The sequence below is a fragment of the Diaphorina citri genome, unplaced genomic scaffold (assembly GCF_000475195.1).
Source record: "Diaphorina citri unplaced genomic scaffold, Diaci psyllid genome assembly version 1.1 scaffold55, whole genome shotgun sequence".
Taxonomy (NCBI): domain Eukaryota; kingdom Metazoa; phylum Arthropoda; class Insecta; order Hemiptera; family Psyllidae; genus Diaphorina; species Diaphorina citri.
Genome location: NW_007377492.1, coordinates 376,006 through 387,998, shown reverse-complemented (window position 1 = coordinate 387,998; position 11,993 = coordinate 376,006). Strand labels below are relative to the sequence as shown.

The 11,993-nt window shown below is 33.0% G+C and overlaps 1 protein-coding gene and 2 long non-coding RNA genes across 3 annotated transcripts; 2 read left to right on the top strand and 1 right to left on the bottom strand.

Moving 5' to 3' along the window:
• Positions 1-304: 304 nt before the first annotated feature.
• On the top strand, positions 305-2,334 carry LOC103517463 (cAMP-dependent protein kinase catalytic subunit). Its single transcript, XM_008482501.3, has one exon. It carries the CDS (start codon positions 692-694, stop codon positions 1,748-1,750), a length of 1,059 nt encoding a protein of 352 aa, XP_008480723.1. The 5' UTR covers positions 305-691; the 3' UTR covers positions 1,751-2,334.
• A 3,059-nt stretch (positions 2,335-5,393) lies between these two features.
• LOC113470733 lies at positions 5,394-7,113 on the top strand. The gene is made up of 2 exons (XR_003393685.1): positions 5,394-6,126; positions 6,238-7,113. It is a non-coding gene; the product is annotated as an uncharacterized LOC113470733 (long non-coding RNA).
• On the bottom strand, positions 7,069-8,480 carry LOC113470730. Its single transcript, XR_003393683.1, has 2 exons — positions 7,982-8,480; positions 7,069-7,834 (listed from the first exon to the last, which is right to left on the bottom strand). It is a non-coding gene; the product is annotated as an uncharacterized LOC113470730 (long non-coding RNA).
• Between the last annotated feature and the right edge of the window lie 3,513 nt (positions 8,481-11,993).

Here is an 11,993-nt window from a genome sequence, read left to right as displayed (position 1 = left end):
AGTAGTATAAAAATATTCATGTCCTTGTGAAATTCACCAAGCATGATTCACTGTTTATTAAGGCCATTACCAGTAGGTAGAAGATACCTACCCTCTTGTCGGTAGTGTCGGTACGAGTGTATAACTCGTGAAATAAATCATACTTAAACCACCCTGTATGAATAAATTTAATCGACTAGTGCTGCCACATTAGCGGAAACATTAGGAACTATTATTTATCACTGGCCCTTATCAGATGATCGAAGAAGACAGACAGGTGCTGCTGCTTGCGTTTTTCTTGCACAACTTTGATTGACCCGTCTGGTCGCTGTGTTATCGTACGTCAGTTGAAAATCCGGGGTGAGGTAGCCATTTTTCTCTGCAATCAGTGAATTGTTTTGAAATTTTCCTAAAGTTATTTTCTTTTTAGTGTAATAAGTTTTAAATTTGTGCAAAGTAATTATACTTGCCCTTTATGAAAACTGTGAAGTGAATAATGTTGTGTGCATCTCATGAATGGATTCAGCCTGGATTCTAACTCAATCAACTTGCCTAGGGCAACATTTAAACTCCACCTATTACAGGGTATTTATTTAAGTTACTAATTTTTTTTTTTTATCCATCAGAACTTTCATAGTTCTGACCGTCAGTGATACATTAGTATAAGTTTATAGCCACTGAAGGCGCCCTGGAAGGTGCAAAAGTTAAAATCATGGGTAATGCCGCAACGGCCAATAAGAAGGTTGACTCGGCAGAGAGTGTCAAGGAGTTTTTAGATCAAGTGAAAGAGGAGTTTGAGGAGAAGTGGAAGAAAAATCCTACCAACACTGCAAGTCTTGATGACTTTGATAGGATAAAAACTCTGGGCACAGGTTCATTTGGTAGAGTTATGATTGTCCAACACAAACCTACCAAAGAATACTATGCAATGAAGATTCTTGACAAGCAGAAGGTGGTCAAACTAAAGCAAGTTGAGCATACTCTAAATGAGAAGAGGATTCTGCAAGCCATCAGTTTTCCATTTCTGGTTAGTCTTAAATTTCATTTTAAGGACAATTCTAATTTGTACATGGTACTCGAGTATGTACCAGGTGGTGAAATGTTCTCACACCTCAGGAAGGTTGGTAGATTTAGTGAACCTCATTCTCGTTTCTATGCTGCCCAGATTGTGTTAGCATTTGAATATCTTCACTATCTTGATCTCATCTATCGAGATCTGAAGCCAGAGAACCTGCTCATTGACTCACAGGGCTATTTGAAAGTGACAGACTTTGGTTTTGCTAAACGTGTGAAAGGCAGGACTTGGACCCTGTGTGGAACTCCCGAGTACCTTGCTCCTGAAATTATTCTTAGTAAAGGATACAACAAAGCAGTGGATTGGTGGGCTCTAGGTGTTCTTGTGTATGAAATGGCTGCAGGCTACCCACCCTTCTTTGCAGACCAGCCAATCCAAATCTATGAAAAGATTGTCTCAGGGAAGGTCAGATTCCCATCACACTTTGGATCTGACCTCAAAGATCTTCTGAGGAACTTGTTGCAAGTTGACCTAACCAAGAGATATGGAAACCTAAAGAATGGGGTCAATGACATCAAAGGTCACAAGTGGTTTGCCTCAACTGATTGGATTGCTGTTTTTCAGAAGAAAATAGAAGCACCTTTCATACCTCGCTGTAAAGGGGCTGGTGACACAAGCAATTTTGATGATTATGAAGAAGAAGCTTTGAGAATTTCTTCAACAGAAAAATGTGCTAAGGAGTTTGCTGAATTCTAAATCAATTTGCAGAACATCAGTCTATAGAGAACGGACCAAAGTGTACTCTGTATAAGGTACTTATATTTCATCTCCATTTTACATCAATCTGCTCATTCTATGAATTCTACCATTCTCACAGTTGAACTTTATCAAATACAAAGTTTAGTTCCCCCTGCTAATGATGTAAGAGTTTTGTGTATATTGTAACATTAATTAAGGAGTCATGTACATAAAAGAAGTAAGTTAATACAATTTATTTAAAAAAAAAAATATCCTTTTGATATTTTACAAGCAAACAATTAAGTAAAAAACAAAAATGACATGTACATATACCTACATTGTGTGACAATATTACAGAAAATTAGTTCTTCAAAATAATACTTACATACTTAAAAGAAAATACCTTGTTTAAAAACAGTAGGTAGGTACACAGTTTTCTTTTTTATTAATGTTTGTCTCTAAAAGGAATATTACTAACTTAGGCATCCCCATCTCAATTATTGCTCTTTTAAAGAAGAAATAGGATACTTACTTACCTATCTACTTAGGTACAACATTTACCATTAAAAAATAAATACAACTGAGAAAAATGCTAGCCAGACTTGGAAGTGAAAGGAAGTAAAATGAGATAAGGCTTTCTAAAACAGTTGATATCTACATTTTTTACAATCTGTCTTGAAAATAGTAATTCAAACAATAAGTAGGTACCTAATAATCTCACAATTTAAAAGACCCAAGTTTGAAAATTTAGTGCAGTGCTGAACAAAGACATGTACCAGATGGCTTCAACCCGCATCAGAAGTACTGCTGGTCTCACGGAAACTATACCCGTACAAGTGGGACTCCATCAGGGTTCCGGAGTCAGTCTGTACCTGTTTGATGTAATTATGGACGTTTTGACTGATGATGTGAAGAAGGAAGCGTCGTCGTGTATGTTGTTTGCGGATGATGTGTCGTGTGGTGAAAGTGTGACTGAGATTGAATGAGATTTGAATGAATGGAGAAAATGTCTGGAAGAAAAAGGTCTTAAAATAAACAAGAACCAAGACCGTACAGATGAATTTTGGGATGGAAAATGGAGAAGTCATACAACTAGATGGAGAAAACCTTAACACCGTAGATAAATTCAAATATTTGGGCTCCACTATCAATAACAAAGGAGAGTTGGAATGCGAAATAACCCATAGAATAATTACAGCATGGATGAATTGGAAGAAAATGTCAGGTGTACTGTGTGACCGAAGAATGAATGTCAGAATGAAAGGAAAAATATACAAAACAGTGGTGAGACCAGCAATGACATATGGAGCGAAGACATGGGCGTTGAAGAAAGTGCACGAGAAAAGGTTGGAAGTGGCTGAGATGAGGATGCTGAGGTGGAGTCTGGGAGTTACAAGGATGGATAGAATAAGGAATGAAGTGATAAGGAACAAAATCAAAGTGACTGAAGATACCAAGAAAATACAAGAGAGAAGATTACAGTGGTACGGGCATGTAATGAGAAGAGATGGAGAATATGTTGGGAAAAGAGGGAGACAGATACAAGTAGAAGGATTCCCGTCCCGAAGGTTTGGGCATTTTTTTTTTTCTGGGCTTTATAATCTCATGTTGAAATCCATATTGGATCAATTAATTGGCCAAAGAGTCCTTTTTGGCTCTACATGTGGTATACATTACTGTTTCTTGCACCAACTTGAAGTCAACTTAAATCTGTGGGCCCAGCTGTTACTTGAATATGTGGCACCATCAATAACAATATAGCACAACCAGTGCTAACTATAAAATTAATGTTTATGTAACCCAAGTTCTCAAGTACTGTTTCAGTTGGTCTAGCAGTCTAGGGATTCACTTGTTTTTCTTGTTGGGGGGGTGATTAAATCAATATTTCCCCCATTTTAAAGTTTTACAAATCACAAGTGAAGATGTAGCATTGCCTAGATACTTGTTCATCCCAAGACCCAAATTGAAATCTACAAATCAGGTAGTTAAGTACTTACAAGACTTACATACCAATTTAGGAAGTATTAGATTATGATTATCTAAACAACAATAGCTAAGTACCACAAAATTATAATTTAACTATACTTGCTTAACTATATTTCTTTGGGTAAATTGAAATATCTAGGTACCGACGTATTCATTGATTAAATGCATTGTTATGATTTATTAACTCTAAATCTGGGGCTGGGCTGAATATTAGTAACCACTGAAGTAGGTACTTGTTTCTTTTCTATAGGTTTGTAGGTATCTTTATTGGTTGCAAAATACCTAAGTAATAATAATAAGGAAAAGTTCATGTTGAAGATTGTTGAATTGTTAAGTTATAGGTTACCTTACCTATAGGTATAGGGTATTGAAGGAGGGATATTTCAAGGATGATGAGTAGGAATACAAACATATACTTGCCCGCTACATCTTCCTAGTTCTACCTCTGTCGTTCATATAAATAATCTATTGAGAATATTGCCAGTTACAAAATAAATAACCAAGTACTGCTCATTTTTTACCTAAAATTTTCAATTTTGAGCCCAATTTCTGTTTGCCTCTTTCGATTTTAAACTTGAAATTTGAAAGTTAAGTAAGTCTGGATTCAAAACATAGGTATTAAAAGGAAAAGTTTCCCTGGAATCTTAAAATTCTTCAGAAATTTCAATCTAATCTAGAACAGAAACTGAAATTGTTGTTTTTAGTATACACTCAAATTTTAAATTAATTTGAGTAATTCAAAATATAATAATGAAATTATTTTATAAGTAAGTAGTTAAATTTTCCTTTAATTTGTTTTTTATTCTGCATTATTTGAAATCAAAATGTTATTAAAATTACCATCATTATCTTGGAGTTCCGAAAGGTCATCAGGTTAACTCAGTAAATTTGGAATTTTCAAGAGTACCTAAGTATGACTTTTCAGTAAATTGTCCACCTAACCCATAGGAAGAGGATCCCTCATGTGAATAAGACTGATTCACCATAAAATCAGCTATAGAAGTTGGAAATTTCAATAACATTTAGTAGTCTTTATTTTGTGTTTGTTTTAAGTATGACTTTTCAGTAAATTGTCCACCTAACCCATAGGAAGAGGATCCCTCATGTGAATAAGACTGATTCACCATAAAATCAGCTAAAGAAGTTGGAAATTTCAATAACATTTAGTAGTCTTTATTTTGTGTTTGTTTTAAAAAATAGTTGGAAGTCATATTTTTTGTTTGTTCGTTTTAAGTTAACAATAAGTAATACCTTCATAATATAATCCATAGTGTTCTTACATTTTAGAGCCCTCCCAATTCTTATACCTATAGTTTGCATGAAACTCTTCTGTTTGTCTCTTTGAAGCTTCTATCTAAAGCTATTTAAACGTTAAGTATACCGAGGGAAAGATCATGAAATACACATCACCTCACCCCATGTACATTGCCAACAAATTATCTAAAAAATAAAAATGAAATATTGACTTGTATCTACCTTTCAAATACCTACACACACATACCTACGTAAAACTACTTTTCTTGATAAACCTCATTTGCTGTTAATCGAACTCTAGCTAGTACATTTAAATTCAGTCAACACTAACGCATTGAGAGTTGCATACCATTCTGCATTGCGTCAGTATTTAAGATTTTAAATAGATAGCCTAAAGTTTCAAATTGTGCTCTAGCTACTTTTCTCGTATTCTTGTTGTCTCCAATCATATTGATGAGAAATGATTGTTTCCAAGAGAGTACCTACCTATACATATAAGAAATGAAATGATCATTCAAAATGAAAGCTTTAAAAACCTTTGTACTTTTTTTTAAGTTGTAAGGGAAGCAACTCTGGGGGATGTTGATGTTTTTGTTTATTTTAGTTTTCTTACTTACCTATCTTGAGTTTTGTACATTTGTTTTGAGTTTATTTTGTTATTATTTCGTGAAGATGGTAATTATTTATTTACAAAAATCCAAACTACCTATCTAGATTCTAGTAGTCGCTGTCCCATACATATAAATTGTTACATCTTCCTTGAAAATGATGGCTTTATTTTAATTAAGTAGACACCTATACACTTCTTAAAATTTGAATCAACACCTTTTCAAATACAACAATTTCTCGTGTAAGTAATAGGTAATAGAAAATTAATTCTGAGTTATCGTACTTCAGAGCACAATATAATGTAGTTTGGAGTTCTCTGTTTTCAATTAGATACTTACATTACCTACCTATAACCTATAACCCCTAACATTTACATCTCAACATTTGGCAATTCTCTAAATAATATAAAAAATATAATAAGTATCGTCTTTGTTGAATTAGTTAGAGGTATTAATTAAAATTGAAAATCATACTAAAGCATTTGTCATTCATTATAATTATTACCAAGTATTTTTAAATCACACTTTTTGTCAAATTTCAAGTAGGTAGGTACGTCTGTACGTTGTACCTACCTTGAGTATTGTCAACTTGAACTTGCTTGTTAATTGTTTTTACATGTATCATAGTTATATCACCATGTATGAAATTTCAAGTAGGTAGGTACGTCTGTACGTTGTACCTACCTTGAGTATTGTCAACTTGAACTTGCTTGTTAATTGTTTTTACATGTAGCATAATTATATCACCATGTATTAGGTAACACTAAGTACTCATTTTTGTTTTTCCTAATAAGAAATGACATTTGCTTGGGATGTTTTCTTCTTTTACTTACCAGTTTTATTTTTATCTACTGGTAGTTACTTACTATTTCTCACCTATGTTATTATCTAATTACCTACACTCTCATATATAAATAAAAAAGGATTCTAAAATGTAGTTGTAAAAATTAGTATACCTTCCTCACCAATTATTGTTTTACAACTACAAATAAAGTACCTTTTTTATACTGTCAATTAGGACCAAGTGATCCCTGATAAGCGACAGTGTAAATAAGGTCTTATTTAAGTAATTGTGAAAATGAAAATATTTGTACAAAATCTTATTATCAATGAAAGGCGAAATTCGTTGAGTAATTTGATGTTTTTGTCCACACTATCTCTTAAGTTTTACTTAAGGGCATACAGATTTGAATAATAAGATAATCATTTTAATAATAGAATTTCCGTAAGTTCAGAACTCTACTCCTCCTCAGCATCACCCAACAATAGAAATGCTCAACATTATTCATTTGATTTGTTAATTATTAATGGCAAGGATCATATTCATATTCTTGCCAGTCAGTAAGTAACAATGTCTTAATAGTTTAAACTTGAATAGAATGCTTAAGATGTAACTGGAAAATTTGTCACTCATCAAAAGCTTGGACTTTGAAATATTTTGTTAACCTAAAGATGATTCCACGAAGGTACTTGAGAATTTGTATTTTGTATATTTCCTCAGTAGAGAGTCGAATATTGGCAGATAGATAGGAGAACAGTTTACAAAAAATAGTGGATGAACAAGTAGGTAGGGTGACTTGAACACACAACCTATTATGGGAACACAACACTGCCCAGTAATTGTAGGTAGAAAATCTCAAAGTAACTTGCATCCAATTTTTTGTTCTGTCCCACTGCTCAACTTCATTTGAAACATATAAATTAAAACAGATATGACAATATTGGTGTGGTGAGAATATTTCGAAAATCTCCCCGCTATTTAACAAACGACATTTTCATAAGATACATAATTTTGGTCCCCATGTTATTTTTAAAATGTTGTGTACAAATTTTATTGGCATCAGTTTGAATCTGTTGCATAGACATAAGACATAGACTCAACTCTTATGATGTCATCCTGTATCTCTGTATTCTTGTTCTTATCTTGAACTTGGTCGCTACGTGAAAATTGGAGAAAATTATATCGAAAATTTCAACTTGGAACAAGGGTGTTAGTACTTGGACTTCTATGTGGAAAAGATTGTGTCGTAGTATGTGCATCCCATAGTTTGCCCCCTATCAGATGGCTGAGAAGAGACAAAATATTCCCGAGCATTTAGGTCAACACAAGAGCACCAGGAAGCAACGCGTTGAAATATTTTCATTTGAAATAGGGGTGCAAATGTTTGACGATGGGCTCGAACCCGGGACCTTCTGCATGCCAAGCAAGCGCGTTACTAACCGATTGTCCAATTCTATTCGCTTCTTGTACCACCTATTCTACGTAAAAAAGAAATGACACTAATGAATGTTTTCGTATACGGCATAGCATAACACCTAATAGGTACTTGTCGTAATTTGATGTAGGTACCTAGTATTACCTACCTACTTATTTAGAGTAGCTATTCGCTTCTTGTACCACCTATTCTACGTAAAAAAGAAATGACACTAATGAATGTTTTCGTATACGGCATAGCATAACACCTAATACTTGTCGTAATTTGATGTACCTAGTATTACCTACCTACTTATTTAGAGTAGGTAATGTGCCACTCCCCTCGTCCGCTAATGTAATTTAATATGGTACGTTATCCCATTGAATGAATTCAAGCTCAAGGTAACATTGCTCATTTTTATAATAGAAAAACCTAATGGACTATTTATTGAAATAAACTAATAGGAGCACAATTGGTCCAGTGGTATCGCGCTCGCTTCCCATGCAGAATGTCCTGGGTTCGAATACTGATATTTACCCACAACTTACAGTTACTTGGTAAGGAATTGAATTAGATGCAGTGGACAGTGAGAGGAAAATTACTTTGAGATGGGACCTAAATATTGAGATTTCTCAGATGAATTCAGAATTCAACTTCCATTCAGTTTGAAATTTTAGATCTTGCAAATTGCTAGTTACTGTCCCCCCTATTGAGATTTCTCAGATGAATTCAGAATTCAACTTCCATTCAGTTTGAAATTTTAGATCTTGCAAATTGCTAGTTACTGTCCCCCCTTTTTTTCTTATCTTTGTTTGGGTGTAGACTATTAAACCATAAAGTTTGATACCCTATATTAGAGGTTAATATTATCATTATATTGAGAAAACTCTTTTACAACACGTCACTAAGTTCATTTGATTATTTATTTGAGTTACCAATGAGTATTTCGTGAAGCAAAGAACATCTGTTGGGTGTTCAGGCCCTCGATCTATTCCCCCTCTTTAAATTTTTATGCTGAGCTTTTTTGAGTTTAGATGCGTGTTTATTTCTTCGTTTTTAATTTGCATTTATTAGATGTTATGTTATTTTATTATATTTTTACTTTTAAAATCTAGATGTAGACAAATATTCTTTCTCTTTTTTGAAAAATAGGTTCAAAAACAACTTTTCTTCTGGTAGTCTCCTATTGATCGTTCGTAAGAATGTTTTTCTTCATCTAATCTTCTCTAGTCTCTATTTTATTACCTTTTGAAATTAATCAGTAAAAACATTAATATTGTATTCTTGTCTTCTCTAAACTAATATGACTATGTTTTTTTCTTTCTAATGCGTGCAATAATAACGTAGGTAGTTTTGTAGAACAAAAAAATTGTCCTCCAGGGTTCAGATTTTTATATGAAAGCTGCTTAAGTTCAGACATGCTATTACACACTAACTCCCAAGTCTATAGTCTCATCTTGGCCCATTTCTGAACGTTTTTCGCACATTTGCGCTTCCGCAGAAGCCGAAAGTGCCTTTATTACAGGTACATGAGCCTGTACACCTGGGGGCTAAGCACAATGGAAGCTAACATTACAAGTAGATGTACTGAAAGTAATAAATAGATTTCAATTTGTAACGTGACTCTGGAGAGAACTAAATGTGTTGATCTCGAGTTATGAATCCCAAACACAATACAAGAGTTTACTTGAATCATATTATATGAAATCATTGACTTACTAATAATAATAATAATAATAATAATAATAATAATAATAATAAAACTGTCACTTTGACTTGGTTAGAATGATACTTTGGACAAGTTCTAATATAGCAGAGCCAGAGAGATCAGTTGTTTGTAATGATATTCACTTTGCCTGTTTTGCTTGTTAAAAGGAAAAGTTACTGCAACCTACAACTGGTTCCTAGATCCTAGATAATCAATTCAATGTTTTGTAGTGTGTGTACTTAGAACGTCATTTGTTTTAAATAAATTCTAGCACAATGTAAGCATTCATGAATTGTAGCGGTGAAGAGAAATATTTTCATACTCGGGAAGAATGAAAACCTATGAGAATATAAACTAGGAAAATATTATGTTTTGCCAGTGCTGAACAAATTAAATAGGCATTATTTAATAATTCATGTACATCTGAGTTTACAGCCTCATGTTGACTTTATGAGTAAGTACAAACATTATGTTGGTCCATTTTGGGCATTTGTTTTGCCAGTGCGAAGTACGTCACTTGAGAAAACTCTTCTTATTTTATAATGAGTAAAAGAAGAGCTTGGTCGTAACAACCATACTTGTACTAAACAAAACATGTTGCTAAAGGATGAACACATTGCTGAAAATACCATGTTTCTTGTAAAGGTAGCACAATTCAACCTATTTGATAAACCTCATTTGCTGTTAATCGAACTCTAGCTAGTACATTTAAATTCAGTCAACACTAACGCATTGAGAGTTGCATACCATTCTTCATTGCGTCAGTATTTAAGATTTTAAATAGATAGCCTAAAGTTTCAAATTGTGCTTGTTTTGCCAGTGCGAAGTACGTCACTTGAGAAAACTCTTCTTATTTTATAATGAGTAAAAGAAGAGCTTGGTCGTAACAACCATACTAGTACTAAACAAAACATGTTGCTAAAAGATGAACACATTGCTGAAAATACCATGTTTCTTGTAAAGGTAGCACAATTCAACCTATTTGATAAACCTCTACTTTTCTCGTATTCTTGTTGTCTCCAATCATATTGATGAGAAATGATTGTTTCCAAGAGAGTACCTACCTATACATATAAGAAATAAAATGATCATTCAAAATGAAAGCTTTAAAAACCTTTGTACTTTTTTTTTAAGTTGTAAGGGAAGCAACTCTGGGGGATGTTGATATTTTTGTTTATTTTAGTTTTCTTACTTACCTATCTTGAGTTTTGTAAAAATTTGTCACTCATCAAAAGCTTGGACTTTGAAATATTTTGTTAACCTAAAGATGATTCCACGAAGGTACTTGAGAATTTGTATTTTTTTATATTTCCTCGGTAGAGAGTCGAATATTGGCAGATAGATAGGAGAACAGTTTACAAAAAATAGTGTATGAACAAGTAGGAAGGGTGACTTTAAATTGTGCTCTAGGAGATGACGCCATTTCTGTTATGGTCCAACGGGCAAAGGGAAATTTCTAAGATTTCATTAGAGAATTTTATTATTATTGTTTTTATTATATAAAAAAGTCTGTTATTCTGCATTTTTTGTTATCCTTCTTTTATCCTTTGTAGAATTTTGTGTGCACTAGTAAAACATATGAATATGTACTTGTTTCATTCTCCCGTTTGTGGTTAATTATTTTCTCTACTTGTGCATTACAGTACAGGGTGTATTTTTATTATTGAGTTCACCGAATATGAAAACAATTGTAATCTGTAGACACACAGTTAACTCCGCACCCTGTATAACTATTTGAATGATACTTGAAGTCCAGTATTGTTACTGATTACTAGAGCCTTTGGTACGTACGTTTAAATTCACCCGAACTCTTCGACACCTGTTCCGTATACAGAATACAGACCTACTTACTAGCTTACTACATGGGTAGAAGTGTGATAGAAACTCCATAAAACCGCAATGTAACTGAAAGTCAAAATAACTTGCGGAAAAACGTACCTTGTATAATTTTAACTTATTGTTATTTTTATTTTCGTTAATTTAGTATTATTAGTTTTATTTTTACTTTGTTAGTTTTTTCAATTCATTGAGAGATGTAAATTTTCAATTTTTTTTTTCTATTTGGTTATGTTATAGTTTTTCTTATTTTACAATAAATTCTAAATTTATTCTATTACTTTCACCATGCATATATTTTTTACTTTCTTTTATTTTGTATCTAATCCCTCAGATTTCCAACACTTTTTTGTGCTATTTAAGTAAATAAAATAGAATGCACTTTAGAAAATTTTAAGTCACAGAAGTAAATTCCAGGTGCGTAATGAGAAAGCTAATTACAACATTATGATTTGTTGCTTTCATTAAGACTTTATTCACCAAATAACTCTTGGTTGTTTTAGTCTTGCTGAAACTCATCATAATAGTAATAGACAAACTTTGGTTTTAGTTTGTCGCCCATTGTTTAATCTTTAATTTAAGAGCCGAATTCTCTTCACATGTATAAATTACGATAAATGTTCACTTCTAAAACAAATACCGTCCGTTTCACCAAAGTTACTCTTAACATTCTA

Excerpts from the sequence above, each read along its gene's own strand:
- LOC103517463 (XM_008482501.3), top strand. The coding sequence starts at position 692 with ATGGGTAATGCCGCAACGGCCAATAAGAAGGTTGACTCGGCAGAGAGT.